Source organism: Dermacentor variabilis, chromosome 6, assembly GCF_050947875.1.
Source record: "Dermacentor variabilis isolate Ectoservices chromosome 6, ASM5094787v1, whole genome shotgun sequence".
Taxonomy (NCBI): Eukaryota; Metazoa; Arthropoda; class Arachnida; order Ixodida; family Ixodidae; genus Dermacentor; species Dermacentor variabilis.
Window position 1 is genome coordinate 126,146,065 of NC_134573.1, and position 20,710 is coordinate 126,166,774.

At 44.8% G+C, this 20,710-nt stretch overlaps 1 protein-coding gene across 4 annotated transcripts in view; it reads left to right on the top strand.

Annotated features, from left to right (window-relative positions):
• The window catches only part of por (Protein-serine O-palmitoleoyltransferase por), a 56,719-nt gene extending 36,238 nt beyond the window's left edge, over positions 1 to 20,481 (top strand). For all 4 annotated transcript variants that reach the window (XM_075695710.1, XM_075695712.1, XM_075695709.1 and 1 more), the window contains 2 exons: positions 11,436 to 11,543; positions 20,226 to 20,481. In XM_075695710.1, the coding sequence (XP_075551825.1) occupies positions 11,436 to 11,543; positions 20,226 to 20,324 (207 nt within the window). In that variant the 3' untranslated portion in view covers positions 20,325 to 20,481. The remainder of the gene's footprint in view (positions 1 to 11,435; positions 11,544 to 20,225) is intronic.
• The last annotated feature ends 229 nt before the right edge of the window (positions 20,482 to 20,710 follow it).

Consider the following 20,710-nt stretch of genomic DNA (forward strand, 5'->3'; position numbering starts at 1 on the left):
ATCAAAGCAAACAAAGAGGCAGAAAAAGAAATGCAAAGACACGCAGCTCTTTCATATCTCGGTATTTGGCCAAATCTAACCTGTCCCCAAATCTAACACACACCCATTTTTTGTGGTTACGTAGTAGAAAGCAAATCTACAGTGCATCCAACTCTATAACAAAAAAAGAAAAATATTTAGCATGCCTCAGATACTGGTAATCAGAAATAAAATGAAACCTGCAGAATTCACCTTCACAAAGTAGACATTTATTTAGATGTCTGTCATTGTCCATCACAGCTTTTTATTGCTGTCTATGGGCCACTACGAGTTGCCCTTCTTTGAGTCTGTTGCACTGGATATTCCACATTTCTCTAACCCCTCCACTACAACTGCATGTGGGAGGGTAGGACATTCCTAGACTAACCACTTCACCACTTTGTTATAAAACACTTGTAAGTCACCAAAGCACCGCAAACACCTGAAATGATTCTTTTGCCGCATTAGCTTATAAAATAACAACCCTTGAATGAGCTTTCGTAAATAAAGCCGGAAAGCAGAGCCTCATCATTGCCATCCTTTGCAAAAAATTGTGTTGCTGCCATGTTACGATGACAGTGGCAATGATGCTAGCTGTGGCAGGATGTTGTTGCTATCGCTGTGAATGTGCTTGCAGTTTTTTACCCATTCGTCATATGCAGTTAATTCTTAGACCAGCATTCTTTGATAAACTGTGTGCTTTAAAATCTGGCAAATACGTAACCATTCCTTGTTAGGTGCTATTTTTGCGTAGAAGTCAGCTGAGGGCAGTCCACAATTTTGTGATTTTGGTGGAACTAATATTTTGTTTACACCACTGTCCCCTAGCACCACCAAGACAGACACTGCAGCCATTGCAGTCACAATTTGGATTATCATTGGGGTCAAACTTGTGCATGCTGACCAAATGAAGTTCAAATTACCGGGCATGGGCCAATTTCATGACTGTATCAACAAAAGTTTTGGCCCGCAGGAACATATAGGTGCCAGCCAGTACCTTTGTTGACTATCTAATTAACCGCGGTCATATTAACCGATGTATACTGTACTAGTACTGGAAGCAGAGAACTGCTCTCCTGCAGCTGCCAGAGGTGCTGGAGTGTTAAACAGGCTGTGAAACACCTTTTCTTGGAATTTGATCAAGCATGCTGAAATAAGTGCAATGCCTTTGAGTGAATATATTCCTGATGAACTTGAAAAAAAGACCTAATATACAAACACATACCTGCCAAGTCTCCTGGATTATCCGGGGGACTCCCGGATTTTGACTATTTCTTTTTGGTTGTACGGTGGACAGAAAATTCTCCCGGAAAGTGTAGTTGGGCCCTGTTTCCGTGTCCTGCGCTTTGTCTGGCCACAATGGCAAAAAATAATCCAACCGAACCCGATCTCATTCAGTTCTAAGTCCATTGCGCATAGCTTTGTTATATACAGTAGGAGACAAACCCTACATGTGTTATTTTTTTCACCTTTATAAGACTGCAGTGCTGCTCTCTACACTGGTGGGGTTGCTGGGTGCCCTAGTGGCCCTAGTCTCATTCAGCTAGCGTGCGAATGCTGCGTTTCGCAACTAGCAACGCTAGACTCTTCATCATTCCCCTCGGCATCAGTAGCTTTGGTGTTGCGTAGGCCTAATGTCAATCATGGCTATATGCAAAGAGTGCGAGTGAAAAAGCGTATCTTGAAGTATATATATATATATATATATATATATATATATATATATATATATATATATATATATATATATATATATCCGACTTTATCATATCGAGGTTTAGTTGAACAGTATATATATATATATATATATATACAGTCGAACCCGGCTATATCGAACTCGCAAAAAAGCGCCTATCAGTTCGATATAGAGCATAATTCGATATAAGCCTGCTAAATAATTGGATGTCATAAAAGCACATACCATTTATAAAATCACTTTATTGATGAAACTAGCTTAGTTTCGCACGAAATAGTCCTGCATTTTCTTCTGCTTGGGCAATTTCGCTGCGTGCGAGGCACGCACTTCCCCACGTTGTCTAAGGAGTCGGAGCAGCTGAGGCCGCAACATTCCGCATTCGCGCAGAAGCACCGGACTAGTGCGAGCGCACCAATCACTTCGGAGGATGTGGGCCAAAGACGGTCGTTGCTTTCCTCGTAGTGCCCATTTTCACTTGTGCTCGGCACGATGTCGGCAATGTAGTCTTCGTTTCCGGGCTCTCCCGTAGTCGCGACACCATCATTTGCGCTCACAAACTCGCCACCGTTGATTCGTCAACAGCTTCCGGAAATTCCGACAGCTCGCTCCAAACTTCGGCAACAACGACAACGGCTTCGTCGCATTAATCAGAATTTACAGTCATCACCGAGCACGCGGAAGTCGGTAAGGCTGAAGCTATTTTGGATGAACCACTCGCACACGGCCGTGCGTACGCCTCGGGCGCCACGGGCACTACGGGCACCGGGTCGCGAGTTAGGCCGCTTTAGCCCTAATTTCCCCCTTCAAGATCGTGCCGAGAGTGCACCTCGGAATCTTGTACGTTGCGGGGACATCCTACTTGTCACCGCGTTCGACCCGGTTTATGATTTCGAGCTTCACGACGAAAGGCGAATTCTGCGGCTTCATCACGGCAACACTGCGGGAGAAGGCGCCCACAATGAATCAGATAAGCAGCGAGACAACTCGCACTTACGCCATCTTGCACGACGAGGGCACAAGAGCTTCTGATTGGCTGTCTGAGCAAGCGCTGCGGGCGGGCGGGCCAGGATCATTTTTTGTAGGGGGGTGTCGGCGGCTCCGAGGTAGCGCGGTCACGTAGGGAGAGCGGTTGGATGGAGCCGCGCCGTCGGGTTTTCCCGTCACCGCGAGGGAAAGCCAACTTCCGGGGGCACTTTCCGCCGCTTGACGTTCGATATATCGGGAGTCGCTACTAGTTTTGTTCGATGTATGCGTAATTTTTGCTATATATACTCATTGTAACTATACCGTGTCCAGAAATTGTTCGATATATGGCATAATTCGATGTAAACGGGTTCGATATAGTCGGGTTCGACTGTATATATATATATATACACTGAGCAACTAAACCTCGATATGATAAAGTCGGTAAAATCAGCATTCTGCTTCATTATAGCAAAATTTCATTATATTGTTACGATGCAGCAGGTGCTTATGAGACATGGTGTAAATTAAGACGGAGACGGGCATCTGGGCTCGGCACGAGCTGGCCACCGTCTCAGTTTTTGGCTGCGCTGTTCTTGTAAATAGAGTGTAAATAGCCTCTTTTGTCTGTCTCTTCCGCATGTAACATTTTGGTGGAGGTTTCCGATCCCTGTCTTTGTAGCGGAGCTCCGCAGCAGTTGCTACATCAAGCTCGCTACTGTGCCTCCCGAAGATGAGGCCTCATCATTGTCGGCTGCGACTCATCAGACTGCTCCAGTTGTGACGCTTATCCACACTTGCAACCCTGGTGTGTTCTCTGGCATGGACAGAACTGACGTTGAAGTGTGGATCAACCTCTATGAATGTGTCAGCAATAATAATAGGTGGCATCTGATGATCGTGCTTGACGGCCGGCACCCCTTGCGTATGGTACCAAACCCACGAAGATGAATTAACAAGCTGGGACGTTTTCAGAGGAAAACTCCGCGAACTGTTCGGCAACCCCTTGGGGGGTGTGCGTGGTCGCAGCAAAAAAGACCCTTGCGATGCATGCTCAGAGTCCCACAGAGCCTTACGTCTCGTATATACAAGACGACTTCACTCTTTGCCGCAAAGCTGACGACATGATGTCTGAAACAGACATAGTGGCCCACATATTAAAGGGTATCACAGACGACCCCTTCAACTTGCTGGTTTTCGGCAACGTTTCAACTATCGACGCCATTATGAAAGAATGTCGCTGCTTCAAACAAGCTAAGAGCCATCTATCACGCCCCACATTGTGTGCCTGCCCAGTACCACTACTGCGTTGACTTGTGAGGACCGTTCCTACCAGCCAATCCCTTGTAACAACATAACTTACATCGTTTGCCGTGAGCTTGAGGCCGCTTGTCCTACTCCACGATGTCCACCGATGCATCACCAGCCACGATTGCTGTAATCCAGGCCGTTGTCTGACAAGAATGTGATAACATGGGTCTCAACTTTGTGTGCTCATCGACCCATGAACCCTGCGTGCAGCATTTTTCTCGCAGCCCTCCTTGTCCCCGAAAATACTTTTCAGCCACATCCCACAAACTGTATGAGTGGCGCAGCTGTGATGACAAGCCCATCTGTTTCCATTGCTGCTGCATTGGCCACATCGCTCGTTATTGTCGCAACCGATGACCAACTCTGTCTCCAACATACAACAGTGCCTATTTCCATAACTCTGCACCTACTACTCCTTATGCTTCTCGCTGCGATTGTACTGCCGCTGACGCCCCTGCTCCGAATGTTCGCTACAGCCAATTGCAGTCATCCTGACATTGTCAGTCTCCTTTGCCCCGGCCCCGTCGCTGCTCGTCACTGTCCATGCCCCTCCACACCCGGCTGGAAAACTAGGAACTGCAGCTTCTGGAGGTGAAGCCGTGATATCGATCTTGCCCTCATATCCTCTGCTTACTTTGCCCACGAACCGGAACCTTCTTGAAGTTGACGTTGAAAGCACTGCTGTCACTGTGCTGATCGACACAGTTGCACACCTCTCCATTGTGAGCATTGCCTTCTGATGATGAATTAAAAAGCTCCTTATTCCTGCAACCACACGCATTGTCTGGGTTGCTGATGGCAGTACTGTTTCTGTCATCGGTATGTGTACAGCACGCATAAGCATTGTCGGCCACCTCATTGCTGTCCTTTTTACCTTGTTCATTGCCCGCACGACCTCATTCTCGGCTCTTATTGACTGCTCCGCCAGCACCCTCTGCCTCGAACTACCTATACTTTTGGATACTTGCGATACAAGTCACAGTCACTTAGGTCCCACTCGCTTCTTCAACTTCCACCTGAATCATTGTTATATATTGAACTGTTGTCTTCCCCGCCCGTTCCTGAAGTAGAGTATCTCATCACTCCGCTGCCCGACATTCCACTGCAGTATGTCACCGTACCCCACACAGTTCTGTCACGGTCAAATGGATTTGCATTCCTGTCGTCAACTTCGGTTTCACCAAGCCGATTGTGCCTCAAGGAAATTGCCTCGCCCAACTTGAGCCTTCAGATGACCATCACGTGGTCGCTTTCTCTCCTGACACTTCGTCTGAGCCTACCAGGTTTCCAAAGTCAGCTTCTTGTGCTGATCCCAAGATTCAGAAAATGATAGCAGTGGACCTTTTACCTGCACAAGCCGAAGACCTCTATCGTGTTTCGTCTTCCTACAAGGATGTTTTCGGCTTTGACAATTGGACCTTAGGTCAGACGCTTGCTGTCAAGAATCGTATTAACACTCGCGATGCTGCTCCTATTCATCGTAGACCACATTGAGGACCTCTATCGGTACGCCGGGTAATTCACACTGAGGTTAAGATGCTTGATAAAAACATAACTGAGCCTTCTTGGAATCTGTGGGCTTCACTGGTAGTGTTGGTTAAGAAGGATGGGACATGGCGCTTATGTACGGGTTACCACCATCTGAACAAAGTGACTAAGAAAGACATGTACCCGCTGCCACAAATCAGCGACGTCCTTGACTGCCTTATGGCAGATTGCCGTCAACGATATGGACAGAGAAGAGACTGCGCTTATAGGATAGAATAGGATAGGATACACTGTATTGCTCTAATTTACAGAGTCATTCAGCGATCAGACCGAGTGCTTCCATCTTCTTGTTGGTGACTCTCGTCTTGCAGGGTTGGTGCCCCTATTCCAGGGCACCACTGAGCGTGGCTGCTCGTCGGGCATGGTGTACACTCTCCCACTGCTCCGCACTCGGATTTTCTATATTGTGAAATGTTTTGTTTTTGCTGCCTACCCACATGGTATGATAAAGGGTGAGTTTTGCGCCACACTATGGGCATATGTCCGTGTATTGGTTTGGGAACATTTTGCTTAGTATGGGTGTAGATTTGGGACGGTTCCTGTTTGCAGCTTCCGCCAGCAAACTGCCTCTTGTTAATTAAGCATGTTATGGGGCGGGGAGTATTTGACCCTCGTTCCTCTATGATAATTTAGTATTTTGGAGTACGTCGGGATCACCGTCATGAAGAAATGGCTGTTGCTCTAGCGGCCGCGGAGGGTTACCGCGCAAACAAATCCCTTACAATATTAACGGATTCTAAGGAAGCATGCCGTAACTACATCAATGGCAGAATTGGCCGAAAGGTGCTCCAAACCTTCCTCCGCGCTGGCCAACACGAAAGACTAGTTAGACACAACATTTTCTGGATACCAGGACACACTGAAATTGAGGGCAACCAGAGGGCCGATAGGACCGCTCGCGAGCATACTAACCGAGCGGACCAAAATGGAGACTGCCTTTATAACACCCAACGGTCTTTTCCAGTTCAAAGTTATGTCCTTTGGATTATGTAACGTGCCGGCCACTTTTGAGCGCATGATGGCGTTATTGTCTTTTCACCAACATTTGACACTCATGTTGAATGTCTCTCTACTATACTTGACGTCTTTCCTAAGTCCAGGCTGCAAACTCAACTCATTGAAATGGCGCTTTGGTTGCCGCAAGATTATGGTTTCGGGCCATCTTGTCGATGCTTCCAGAGTACAACCTGACCCTGATAAAATTCGCGCCATCTGAGACTGTCAGGCTCCAAAGTCAGCCACAGAAACTTGCAGTCTTGTTGGGCTGTGTTCTTAGTTCCACCGCTTTGTCCAAGATTTTGCCGCTATTGCTCTACCTCTCACTGACCTTTTGAAGAAAGGTGTACCCTTCTCATGGGGACCTCCACATTCTGCCGCATTCTTTCGTCTCATCACGCATTTGACCTCACCACCGATCCTCACCCATTGCGACCGTAATGCGCCAACAGAATTGCATACGGATGCCAGTGGTCATGGTATTGGCACTGTCCTAGCCCAGCATCAGCGTGGCCAAGATCGTGTTATCGCTTATGCCAGCCGGCTCCTCTCGCCACTGGAGCGCAACTATTATATTACGAGATGGGAATGCCTTGCTGTTGTCCTTCCTTCCGTCCTTACTTTTATGGCCGTCCCTTTTCTTTAGTAACTCGCCACCATGCTCTCTGCTGACTTTCCTCCTGCATGGATCCCATGAGCAGGCTTGGTCGTTGGGCTTTGAGGCTCCAAGAGTCTTCATACTCTGTGATTTACAAGCCTGGACACCTGCACCGAGACGTGGATAGCTTGTTGGTGACATTGAGAATGCTGCTTGTGTTTTGTCCATGTCACAGCTCCTACATATCGCCAATGAGCAACATTGTGATGCCTCACTCAAAGTACTCATCGGTCGTTTTGAACCCGCACCTGACGACGCTTACTTACGCCTCTTCGTTCTCCGGAATGGTACTTTGTTCCATCGTAACATTCATCCCGAAGGTCCCGATCTCTTCCTTGTTATCCCAAAGCACCTCCGTGCAGCCATTCTTAAGGAACTTCATGACGCGCCTACCGCTGGACATCTTGACGTGTCTTGAACTTGCGCAGAGTACACCACCACTTCTTCTGGCCTGGTCTTGCCTGTTCTGTGCAACGCTAAATTGCAGCTTGTGAGCCATGTCAACGGCCATCTCTGATCCCGCCGAGTACCTGCAGCCACTTGAAATCCCAGTAGAGCCATCATCTGTGTCGGGAATCAAGTGGGTTGCTGTCGCTATTCACTACACGTCCAGATATGCTATTACACGCATTCTCCCAACCAGCTGCGCTATGGATGTGGCATATTTCCTGCTACATGACGTCATTTTGATACATGGAACTCTACGTCAAACGCTTACAGAGCGAGGCAGTACCTTCTTGTCTAAGGTCATTGATCACATCATGTGCGCCTGCTCAATCCAGCATCAGCTTACCACATCCTATCATCCACAAACCAACGGCCTGACCGAGTGATTGAACCGGACTCTTACAGATATGCTGGCAAAATACAGTTAAACCTCAATATAATGAATTTCAATGTAATGAAATTCTTGATATAACGATGTATTGAACTTTTCATAACCTCTTTCTCATAGAACACCATGTATCTAGAACTTCAATATAACGAAGTGTGTTTGTATGCGATTTCAATCTAACGAAATTTCACCGCCGCCTCAAAGGAATGCCGAAACATTAAATGGAAACTTCCACAAATGCAGATGGTCAAATGATTGAATTACAAGTGGTGGCTTGCAAATGCACACCTCAAATAGCATGCTGCGTGACAGGAGCGACCACTGAAGTGGAGCCACATGATGTTTTGTATAAAGTACACATGCGATAAGATCCTATTGCACCCTGCACACTGTGTGCTTTAGGTGCAAGTGAAAGTGTGCGAGGGTGAGAAAGAAAGATGGCTTCTAGCTTCTCAAGTGCCACCTTCCCATGCGAGCAGATGGAAAGAAGGGGAGGGGAGCAAGCTTGTGGTAACGCGATCAAGCATGCGCCAGGCGGCAGGGGTTAAAGTTGACACACGTCTCTATTTCTAGCGCGCATCTTGACCGTGGCTGCTCTAAGCTCTAAGGCTCTAAGCATAGTTGAGCACATACGCAGCCGCGCACCCTGCTTTAGAGGCAGCCTGCCACGTGTGCAAAGAGTGGCCGTGCCGAGACAGCATGGCACCATGTAAGCTGTCTTACCGCCCGTTTAGTATTGGAGGGCGTGTAATTTGAGGTTCGGTGACCCACTGGAGCGAGAGGCAGATGGACCATTCGCTCCCTGCCGCCTGCACTTTTCCTGATAGCGTCGTCCAAGTGCAGGCGACACTATGAGTCACGGGGGCAGAGTGCACATGAAAGCGTGACCGGCCTCACTTAATTCATACAGCCGATGTGAAGATATCATTGATGTGGCATGAAACCGTATCATTCGTCACCGACTCCCAAATTTATCAAAATGAATTGTTTTCTCATTCAAGTTTGCTTTTTCGATTGCCTGATAAAGTTGGAAAATTCAGTGGCCCCTTTACATGTAAGAAAATCGATCGACGACTGTTCCTAGTTGCATAAGAGGTCCAAGTTTAATACAAAGAAATTTCGATATAACGAAGCAAATTGCAAATTTTACCGACTTCGTTATACCGAGGTTTAATTGTGCGTTTCAGCCTATCATAGCAATGGGCACCTCGCTCCACCGTACATTACCTTCATCTATTATTCTCGCCATGACACTGGCGGCTATTACCTGTTCTACCTCTTGTATGGCCGTGAATCCACAGTTCCAGTCGGCACCTTGCTACCATCGATAGCGACCTCGACAAGTGAATATGCACGTGATGCCATCGCTCACGTTGACCATGATCGCTTATCAATGTCGTAAGAGAACCAGAGGCATCATTACAACCTCTGTCACCTTCAAGTGCACTTTTCACTGGGTGCCCTAGTGCTCCTTTAGACTCCTTCCCATCGAGTAGGCCTTTGTGAGAAACTCCTGTCGTGTTACAAAGGCCTATGTCATGTGATTTGCCAAGTCATTGATGTCACCTACAAAATTGTTCCAGTTGCCCTCACAGTGTCCTCCGCTCCGACCACCAGTGATATCATCCATGTTACCAGACTCAAGCCCTGCAACTCCCTGCTTGCCTGAGGTATCTAGTGGCACTGCGACAGCGCATTTGCTGCCGGGGGTTGCGTTATGATACAAAGGTGCTTATAAGACATGGCGCAAAGGTAGACGAAGAGTGGCATCTGGGCTTGGCATGAGCTGATTACCATCTCAGTCTCTGGCTGCACTGCTCTTATAAATACAGTGTAAATAGCCTCTTTTGTCTGCGTCTTCCCGCACGTACAAAAAACAAAATTCGATGTTTTATGCAAATACTGTAAGTACAGTTGCCAACGTATTTTTCTTGCACTTAAGGTGCCACAGTTTTTCCTGAATTATCCGACAATCTGAAGAAGCAAACTTGAACGAGAAAAAAGAAACTGTTGAATTTGAGAGTAGGTGACGAAAGATATGATTTCATGTGGTGTTGCTGATATCTTCACATTGGTGGTACAAAGTGAAGCCAGCCATGCTTTCTTGTCCATTTCACCCCAGTGGCTGATAGTGTCACCCACAGTGGGACAATGCTATTATGAAAAACACCGGCAGCAGAGAATGAATGCTTCGTCTGCCTCTCGCTTCAACATGTCTCCAAAACTCAAATTATGCAACCTCCAGCACTAAATGTGTGGGCAGACAGTGCATGATGCCACATCACCTCAGCTCACCAAGTCTTTGGAGACACGGCAGATTACCTCAGAAACAGCGCACGCAGGCTGTGTATACGCTCAGTCACGCTCAGTCATGCTCACTGCCATGTGCAGCCATAGCCGCACTAAAGAAGGAGACGCACACCAACCTGCCCTGCCCCCCCTGCTCTTCCTGGTGCACTTGATCGTGTACTGCAAGCTTGCTTCCGTACTCTCACTTCTCCTTGCTCGCACGGGAAGACAGTGTTCATGGAGCCACCATCCTTCTCAGGTTGCCCTTGGATGCTTTCACTTGCACTTAAAGTATACAGCGCACAGGACGCGATAAGATTTTATCACACTTGGACTTTATGCTGAACATGATGCTGCTCCACTCCAGCGTGGTCACGCAGTGCGCGATTTGAGAGGTGGATTTGCGAGCAGCTGCATGTAGTTCAACCAATTGAACATCTGCATATGCGGAAGTTTCCATTTATTGTCTTGGTATTCATTCGTAGTGACAGTAAAATGTTGTTATGTTGAAATCGTATATAAACACGCTGTGCTATAGTATTGAGGTTCAAAATACATGGTGTTCTATGGACAAGAAGTTATAAAAGGCTAAATACTTCATTATATTGAGCATTTCATTATATTGAAGTTTGTTATGTCGAAGTTTAATTGTACTACAGTAACAACAACAAAATAGGATCACTCAGCAAGACAGTCATGCGTGATAATGCATTGGTGTCAAGGCGACTCTTATCATGCATTCGACTTGACAAACCATAGTGACTGTGTGTAAACTCATTAAAGCAGTAAATGTCACATGGATTGAAAGGCCCTGTTCTAATTTCAGCGTGTTCACAACAACGCTGTTTACAAGATGTCCTGCTGTACAATTAATCATAATTGCCTACTGGAGTGCTTTGCTATAGTATTTCAGGAACATTTATGAGCTACAGCTTACTTATTCAGATGCATCTAGTGCCGCTTGGCACCTTTGGGGTCAGCTATCTCAATCACAATTCAGCCATGAGATATAGCAGTGTCTTGTTTCAGAAACATTTTCTTAAGTTAGACCTTAAAGAAGACGGAAACCAGCATTAGCTCTGGCATACAGTCACCTTGACTGCGGCAACCATCATTTGCAGGCTGAACAGTGGGGTGTTCGGAGTGCCAACCTGGCCTTGGGCCTACTAGCGGCATTCCACCTGGCCTACCTTGGACTCATGTTTGACAGTGAACCCTTGCAAGAGCAGGTGGGTTGCCCTGCTCATCTTTTCATTGTGCTGGAGAATTTACTGAATTCATCGAGAAGGAGAAAGAATTGAATGAAGGAAGTCGTATGGCACATGACAGTAGCATTGCATCATTCTCAGCATGAAAGATTGAAAACATCTTAATCTTTGGTAGCTTCCCTTGCTTGAAGACCGAGAGTGGAGGTGTGCTCTGCCATTGCAGGAAAGGGTGATGGTGCAGTCTCAATAATTGTGCCAAAATAGCAGCACAGTTTGCTGAGTAATCGATAAAACAACTGGAATGTTTGTTTCAGATAATATTCGCTAAAACCAAGCTTATTTCAATAGAAAAGAAAGGAACCATATTATATATTGAACTGCTTTAGGTGATAATCCAATTTGTTAAATGAACACTCGGAAAAGTGATCAAAAGTTGGTCATCATCGTTGGCTGCAGCAGAACTTACTGCTAATCAAAAATGGCAAGAGCTTTCAGGCTGCTATTCTCGTTTCAATTTGCATCTAGGAATGTAAACTAACACTGCAGTCCAGTCCATATGGCGATTTCATAATGCTAGAGGAGTCACAAATCCAACTACATACGTCAGACTAGCATTTCTAGGATGGAACAGCTCAAACACCAACGAGCCTGAAAGCCACAAGCTACCGGAGACTTTTGAAAGTGACTGAGAAAGCAACAAGTTCAAATCCAATTACAACAAGCCAAACTGGTCAGTGTGGTTGCAGCTTAATTTGATGCTGCCCAAAGTATAGAGGTGAGCTTTATTGCACTCTGCAGCTGGGCTGGTTGGGGCAGTGCACTGACCTGGTGTAATAGCAACATTGTGTGACAGTAGTGATCAAACAAGCTTTCTGAGTGACTAGTCATTTCTGCAAGTACACAGCTCAAGAATGTTTGTTGAATATGCTTTCTTACCTGGGGTATTTTTGTGAGACATTTATTTATTTATTTATTTCATGTACCCTCAGGGCCATTGGCATTGGAGAGGGGAGTGGTACAGGCTTACAAAACAAGAAAAAATAGGAAATGTGATACAAGGAATAGGAGTATTGCAATAAAAAATTAACAGGTGTGTCTACTCATACAATATTAGCTAAGGCGTTCTTGAAAAGCTGGTAATCTTTGATGGTAGCTGTCAGTGCGGGAAGGTGATTCCACTCTGCTGCTGTACGAGGTATAAAGGACTGAAAGAAAGCGTTAGTTCTGCAAAATGGGACACCAACCTTGTAGGCATGATCTAATCGCGATGATAGGTGACGTGGGGGAGGGATTAATTCGCTACGCAAGTGTGGATGATGAAACATCTTATGAAACAGACAGATACAAAATGCTTTGCAACGTGAGGCTAGGCACGGTAGATTAAGGCTTGATTTCATTGAAGATATGCTAGCAGTCCTGTTGTAGTTGGAAAGAATAAAGCGAACTGAGTTATTTTGAACCCTTTCTAGTCAATGTATTAGTTTTCATGATGAGGGTACCAGGTGGATGCGGCGTATTCTAGTTTCGGACGTATTAACGTTTTGTACAACAGCTGTTTGAGGGATTAGGGCGCTTTAGAAAAGTTGCGGCGGATGTACCCAAGCATACGATTAGCATTGTTAATTATGTATGTGCCATGTAGAGACCAAGCGAGAGTGGAAGTGATGTGTACAAGGTACTCGTACGAGCCTGCCGATTCTAAGAGGACATGATCTAAGAAATAAGTGGGGATACTGTTGCAAGTCCTGGATACGCGAAGAGATTTACATTTTGTGATGTTAAGTTCCACTAGCCATGTTTTACACCACAATGAAATAGCGTTCAGGTCAGACTGAAGAGCGGTTACATCGTCACTGCTTGTTATTTCTTGGAAAATTACACAGTCATCTGCAAAAAAAATGGATATGAGAGGAAACAGAAGAAGGCAAATCGTTGATGTAAATTAAAAAAAAAGAGGCCCGAGGACGGAGCCTTGTGGGACGCCGGAATGAACAGGGTTTGAGTAAGAGTTAAGATAATTAGCTGACATGTATTGCGAACAGTTATTAAGGAAACACTCAATCCTAGCAAGAAGTTTAGGGTTTATGTTCATGAGCTGTAATTTGTGAAGTAGCAGTTTGTGACACACTTTATCGAAAGCTTTGGAATAGTCGAGGAAAATGCAATCTGCCATTGAACGAATATCAAGAATTAGGTTTAGCTTATGTATGAAGAAAGCCAGCTGCGCTTCACCAGAATATGTTTTTTGAAAGCAATGCTGTGAACATGAAAAAAATGAGTGACTCAAGAAAGTTAGCAAGCTGTGAATATAGGATACGTTCTAATATGTTGCATGGGATACTGGTTAGTGAAATAGGCCGATAATTGAGAGGAGAATGCTTGTCACCTGATTTATAAAGTGGAATCACCTTACCGACTTTCCAATCAAGGGACAGGTATCCTGTGTGAAGCTGTCAAGCGATTGCTGAGAAAGTTTTGCTAGTAAAATAGATGAATAAACAACAGTGCTGTGCAAAAATTTCACGGAAATTAGGTCATGGCCAGGAGCAGAGGAGAGGCACAACGATTTAATCACGGTTTCGACGATACGTGGTTTAATTGTAATTGGAAACAGCCTGGTAATCGGAACAAGGTGCAGTGAGTGGGGAAACATTGCAGGTTACAGATAAGTGTCGGATAAATGTTTCATTGAGGACGGATTCGATATTATTACAGGGTATGGCATTCAGTTAGCATCTGTAGATGTGACAAAACTTACTGAAAAATTCAAGTCCTGTTGTGTTTGTAGTAATGCTGAAGATGCAGGAAATGTCCTAAAACAAAATTTTTAGCAGGTGTAATTAATGATCACCTGGATGTGGGATAACTGTAGTCCATGGATGCACATTGCGGAGGTGCATGCACATTGCATGGTGCATTTCGGAAGTGTTAACTTGTGCAAAGTGCATGTGTACATTAAGCACACACCTACTTTATTGCTGTGCTTGGCCATGTGGCAAGGTGCCAAAGGCATCCGGCTACCTGCCACCTGAGTCCATTTCTTCATTCTGGCTTACGATCAATTGGCTGTACGGCTAATCATATACTACAGTGGAATGCCAGTTATGGGTCCCGTGATTTCGCAATATTCTGGGTTTTACGATGGATTAGTGCAGCCCCACAAATTCCCTATTAGAGGCGATGGATTAAAAACCTCAATTATATGATGGGAGACTATGCACGTCCTATCTCGTATGATGAGACCTGCAAAACTGCAAACCCGGCGGAAGTTACGTGAGAAGCGCCGCCAGCCTACGCATGCACATGCAGAAAGCTCCAGCTGGTTTTCAGGCTCCCACTAGTCTTCTTGCTTCCCTCGCATTCGCTGCCCTCTCACTGTTCATTGCCCTTCTCCCTCCTCGCGTCTCTCAGCTGCTTCCTGCCTTCATCCTTTCGTTGCCATCTCATTGCACTTTCTCTCCCTCTCTGAACTTTTTGTGTTGACTGCCCACCCATGCTCCATAAATTTTTGGGGGATAGTTTCGCTTTTACATGATTCAACATCTGGCGCATCTGGATATACGGCTGACAGAGTTTCTGGCGCTGTGCAGAGCTCGCTATCTCCCCACAATGTCAAGAGCAGTGTTGGCCGTGTACTTCGACACACCCAGTGCCGAATCTTACTAAAGGGAAACTATCTCCGAAAGTGACCACCCAATATACCACCTGAGTGCGTATGGAAAGTGTGAAAACATTTGTGAAGTTTACTTCATGTTGTATTGACAGCTAATAAAGGACAAAGTCAGAGAAAGAAAGCAAAAGCAAAAAAAGAAAGGTGGAAACAACAACAGCAGCAAAAATAAACACACACGCAAAACGAGAACACGAGCGGTACCAAAATTGAACCAATTAGCCACCCGAAGGCACACAGATCGTATGAACACGGGTTCTCATGTGTGCAGTTCCCGTTTACCGGGACCTTGAGAATCGCATGACGCATACCTCACAGGCCCCGCCTTCAATTTTTTGTCTTCTTGCTTTTTATTTTTTCCCAGTGCTACGCATTTCTGCTGATGGCGTCGCACGCAATCTGTTGTCTCGTTCACACAGCGCACAATGTTATGCGCTGTGCACAAGGAAACATAACTAGTGGTATAATTCAGTGCTACAAGAATACTGAGGCAGAACCAGTAGATCGCAGAGCATGATCACGCGCTGGAGCACGGCAAAAAATGGCATAGTTTCGGTATGCATGTGACCGGTACCTATGCATGTTACCGCACAACCGTGGGAACAAGCAGACGAAGTGGAAGTACATCTCTCTTGCTTCGCTGGGAAGTAAATAAAAAAACATGCAGACATTCTGTTTGTGTGTTTTATTATTTCTCTAAACTTCGATTCGTCAATTCAAAGGCAGGACGCACAGACAACACAGATAACAGATATTGTCTTGAATAATTCTCGAAGTCACATGTCACCACGAGCGACGTCACACTGTGGACACGACTACGTAGGCACAGGTGCACGACTACGTCACCGTCCGGTTTGGAGTGAGGCGGCCGCGTGGAGAAGGAAAAACGGCGTTCGGTTTAAAATCTCAGATCTTTCTGCGGCGTGTAGCGATGTAATACTTTGCAGATGCAATCGTTATCGCGCAATGTATGCTCTGTGTTTGTCAGCTCAATATGACCAGACCTGGTGAGGGGCCCTTTAAAGACATAATTTTTGTTGGTCAGATTATATGGTGCCTCAATTATGCTACGTTATCGCATGGCCCCTAGCAAGTTGTATAATTGGAATTCCAGTGTACTTGAATAATACATTTTGCCAGCACATGCTTAAGGGGTCTTCAACTTATAATTAAACTAGTAAGGTGCATATAAGCCATGGAAACCCTGTCACCAGCTCATTGCACACATATTTAATGTTATTTTGAGCAAAATTGAGTCTAAGCGGATGAGAACTACTTAGTTCTTTATCCACCTTGTATTTAGAGAAAGATTGCTTGGCATTGCCCAAAGAGGTTGCAGCAGGGGAACATTGCAACATTGAATTAAACAAATCTTCATTTCTAGAACACATTTAATGTTCGACCAGTTCAATGTGTTGCTGTCTCAAAACAGGAGCTAGCATATATATATATATATATATATATATATATATATATATATATATATATATATATATATATATATATATATATATATATATATATATATATATATATATATATGTTTTATTAATTTGGTACTCTTGGATTATGAATGCATGGTCTTTTCACACAGATAGATTAGAGGGTTCTTCACTGCGCTATATTTTCTTCTGCTCAATCCTTTTTAATGGGTGGAAAAATTATCCCTGCACCAAAGCTTACCATGCCCAAAGCATGCCCAAAGCTTACCAAAGGTAAGCTTTGGGCATGCGCATACCATATTTACATGAATCTAATGTGCACCTTTTTTCCAATAAGATGGGTCCGAGAATTGCCTGCGCGTTATAACAGGATATGAAACTGAAACTACGGTCGCGGTGTTGGCAGCAGCCTGCCGTCAAAACCATCAGATGCAGTGTCATCCCCATCACAAGATGTTATCAGACCAAGTCATTGTGAAGGTTGCTCTAGGTTCATTTTGCACTGCTTTCATTTTTGAAAGCTCACTTTAAAAAAAAGTTTTCCTTCTGTAAATTCTATCCATCTCATTTTTTCTGATCATGAAGCCGGGGGGCTTGCTTATACCTCTTTTATAAATCGAGCACATGTTACATTGAGGTGCACTTTTATTTTTCTTACTTTAAACCCACGAAAATTGGGCGTGCGTTACATTCAGGAGCAAGTTAAAATAATAATGTAAACACGGTATACATACAGCCACCATCAGACAACACGAACAATCGGGACATATATTTGTGATGATAGTACTGTCACTGTATGTACTTTGGTGCCTGTCAGCTCAGTTTAGATAGAGAAGGTACTACGAGCAAAACTACTATGGCATGGCATGAGCCAAACCTTGGTGGTGGTTGTCAGTGCTGGTTTATATATATATATATATATAATATGCCCAAGTTTGCGAGACCACTATTGGTCATCCATGACATCTCCATTTCTCTACTGGCTGCAAGGGAGACATCTAAATATTCTGCATAAAATCACTCTTAAGTCAGGGATTTCTTGGGTAGCATTTTCTCAGCGAAGGGCACACAGGCAAAGGGTTCGAGGCACCTGCTGCGACGCTGGTTACAAAGGCAGTGTCACTAGTGCATAGAGACGATTAGCTTACAGAGTGTTCAAGACACATAAGTGCAGTCCTTGCTGCTGCGACATGGTTATCCATGCTTGGAGGAGATGGACCACCACTATTGCCCTTGTAATATTCTGAGTGCAAATGGTGATTTTTGAGACTGAATCGAATACGAATTGAACAGTACCAGAAGTGAATCGAACTTAATCGAGTGTCGAATAGCTTTCAATTAATGAACAGCCATTATCACAATTAATATAAACTGACATTCACATCCTATTATTCGTAGAATTAGCAAGTTCCTGTCATCACATAGTATGTTATGAAGCGTTGTTTATGAAAACCACAAATGGAGCACTAGGAACAAACAGTAGTTTCTTTGCAAGCGTAGGACTCTTCAGAGAGTGAATGATCACTGTATAGCCTGTAAAGATTAGCTACCTAAGCGACATAACCTGCTCTAGCTATGCAACTTCTCTTGGTTTATGTCTATACTATGCCAGCTGGGGTGTAAATTTACCTTACTTTTGCTCCAATTTTATGTCTAATTGGACACAGTTCACATTTTGAAATATTTGAAAAGTATTAAAAGATATTCACATTCACGAATAGTGACTATTTAATTCAAAGACTGAATCAAATAGGATACTATTCAATTTGTTATTTGAAAGTTTCAAACATTTGCACATTTTCAAAAGATAAACATGTTTAGGCAGGGGATGACGGTGGTTCCACCAACCTGACGAACCTCCTTGCTGGTCTTGAACATCACTTTATGCTCATGGCAAATACACACATGACAGAAAACCACACACAGATAATCAAGAGAGAGCTGAGAGGGTCGTGCAACCTATGCGCCATTAGAACAGTCAGTCTGTGCAGACGCAGTCTCACCCATTGGCGAACTGAACGACTTGAGTTGCTTGCTTATGAGTGTAGTTAAAAGACAGAGAGAGCTGCGAAGAACACTACAGCATGGCATGAGCCAGGCTTCAGCAGGCGGTTACCAGTGCCAGTTTAGTACTAGTATATGGGAAGCCCCAAGGCCGCAAGGCCACAATTGGTCATCTGCTACAATCTAAAGTGGCTTTTAATTTTAGTAAACACAGGCTGTAAGGAATAAACTTTGAAGGGTTTGGTATGCCCAGCCAGAGATCTTCAGCAGCACCCGTGGGAGAAATGAAAAGGCACTTAAGGCATGTTCGTGTTAAGCCTTTAATGGTGGCACATATGAAGTCGACTCTCGTTACAACGGACCCTGATGATCCAATAAAACACATCCGTTGTATACGAAGTCTGTATTATTCGGAACACCTCACTTTTGAAACTTTTGTCGCGATGTCTAACAACTTTATTGTAAAGAGTGAGTGACAAACGTGCAAAGTAAAAAAACAAGCAAGAAAAGTTGGAGTTTCACCCAAAAGGCAAAGCATCGATTACAATACCAAATTAAGCAAGATAAGTGCGGCAGCAGCAGCAGCGAGCGAATTGACCTTCGTGCTGTCTCTTGCTTCGACATGAGCTAAGTGCACATATGAAGCTACTGGCACTGGGCACACTTTGTCCACATTGCGGCCGCGGGGGCCACGCCGTAAGCAGCAGCCACCGGAGTAGAACCCCCCTCTCCCTCGTCTCTCCTACACCCTCCCCCCCCCACATGACTCGCGTGCGAAAGAAGGCGGCGCGTTTCCACCCTGACTTACTCCCTTACGCGCGCGATATTGAGCCGCAATCGTCAGCTGACCCTCGCAAGTTGGTTGTCTGCCCATGTCGACATGGCAAAAGTATGTGTTATACAATTTTGAAAAAATATTGCCGCTAATTTCATCCGCTTTATCTGATAGTCTGTTATAGTGTGGTCTGTTCAAAGCGAACTTCGTTGCAATAATAAAATTAGCTAGAACCAACTAAGGCGGAAATATGGTCCGTTATGATGAGCTTATATAAATACTTAAAAAAAGGTTTATTTTCTATCTAAATGTGCAAAACACATTGAGGATAAGCATAATCAATGAAAATAAAAAGTATTTTGCAGAAACTTTTTTTCTAATAGGGATGAAACACCAGGCAGACAACTGGAAGCATACATTTCATTTGCCTTACATCCATGTGTGACACCACTGTGGCCAGAAATATTGCATAGGTCTGTCTCCTCTGATCATGCTTTCAAAAAGAAAGCGAGTTGCGCACCAGACTTCTTCCCCGTCCTGTGTTCATGCTCTAAACCAAGAAATGATGCTTGCTGCTTGTCATTCAGTGTTGGCCGAATACATTTAGCCAGAAACTCTGTAGTCAATACCGAAACTCAACAAGAAAAAAAAATGTTTTTTTTTTCTGGTATGTTGCCTGTAGGCAACACTCTTCAATAAAGGTTTAAGTATGATGGAGGCTGCACTTGTATCACTCAGAAACTCGCACTCTCCAGCAATCACTGTCAAGAAGCCGATGTTAAGATCAGCACTGTCTCTATGACACTGCGCAGGGCTACAGCATGCAGCACACCCTGGGAAAATGGTCAGAGTTACAGTTTGCCAGCCACTGGGTGGCCCTGGCAACTTTTGTCGTCCACCTCCTCATCTGACCACCACCTAGTTGCCAAAGCTGCACCACAAGTGATGTGCCACAACATCAACACAACCTAGCGAACAGGCTGGTGCTTCCTGCTCACAGTTCGCAGTTGAACATGCAAGATCTGCATTGCGAACATATAGCAATAAATGGAATATGTGTTTCATTAATTCTGGTTGCAGTTACTCACCATTTGATTGCTTCGTCATCGGTGTCTGCATGATAACTGGTCAGCTGTGGGCTTAGTGTAACACCTGCAAGAAGACGCGTATTCATATGTCAGCATGCATATAAGCATGCATGCTCACTCAAAAACAACATGTTGCTTGGTAAAAGGCTCCCTCCCTTGTTAGATGTAAAAGCGAAACTGCACCCACCAGTAAACAGCCATGTTAACAG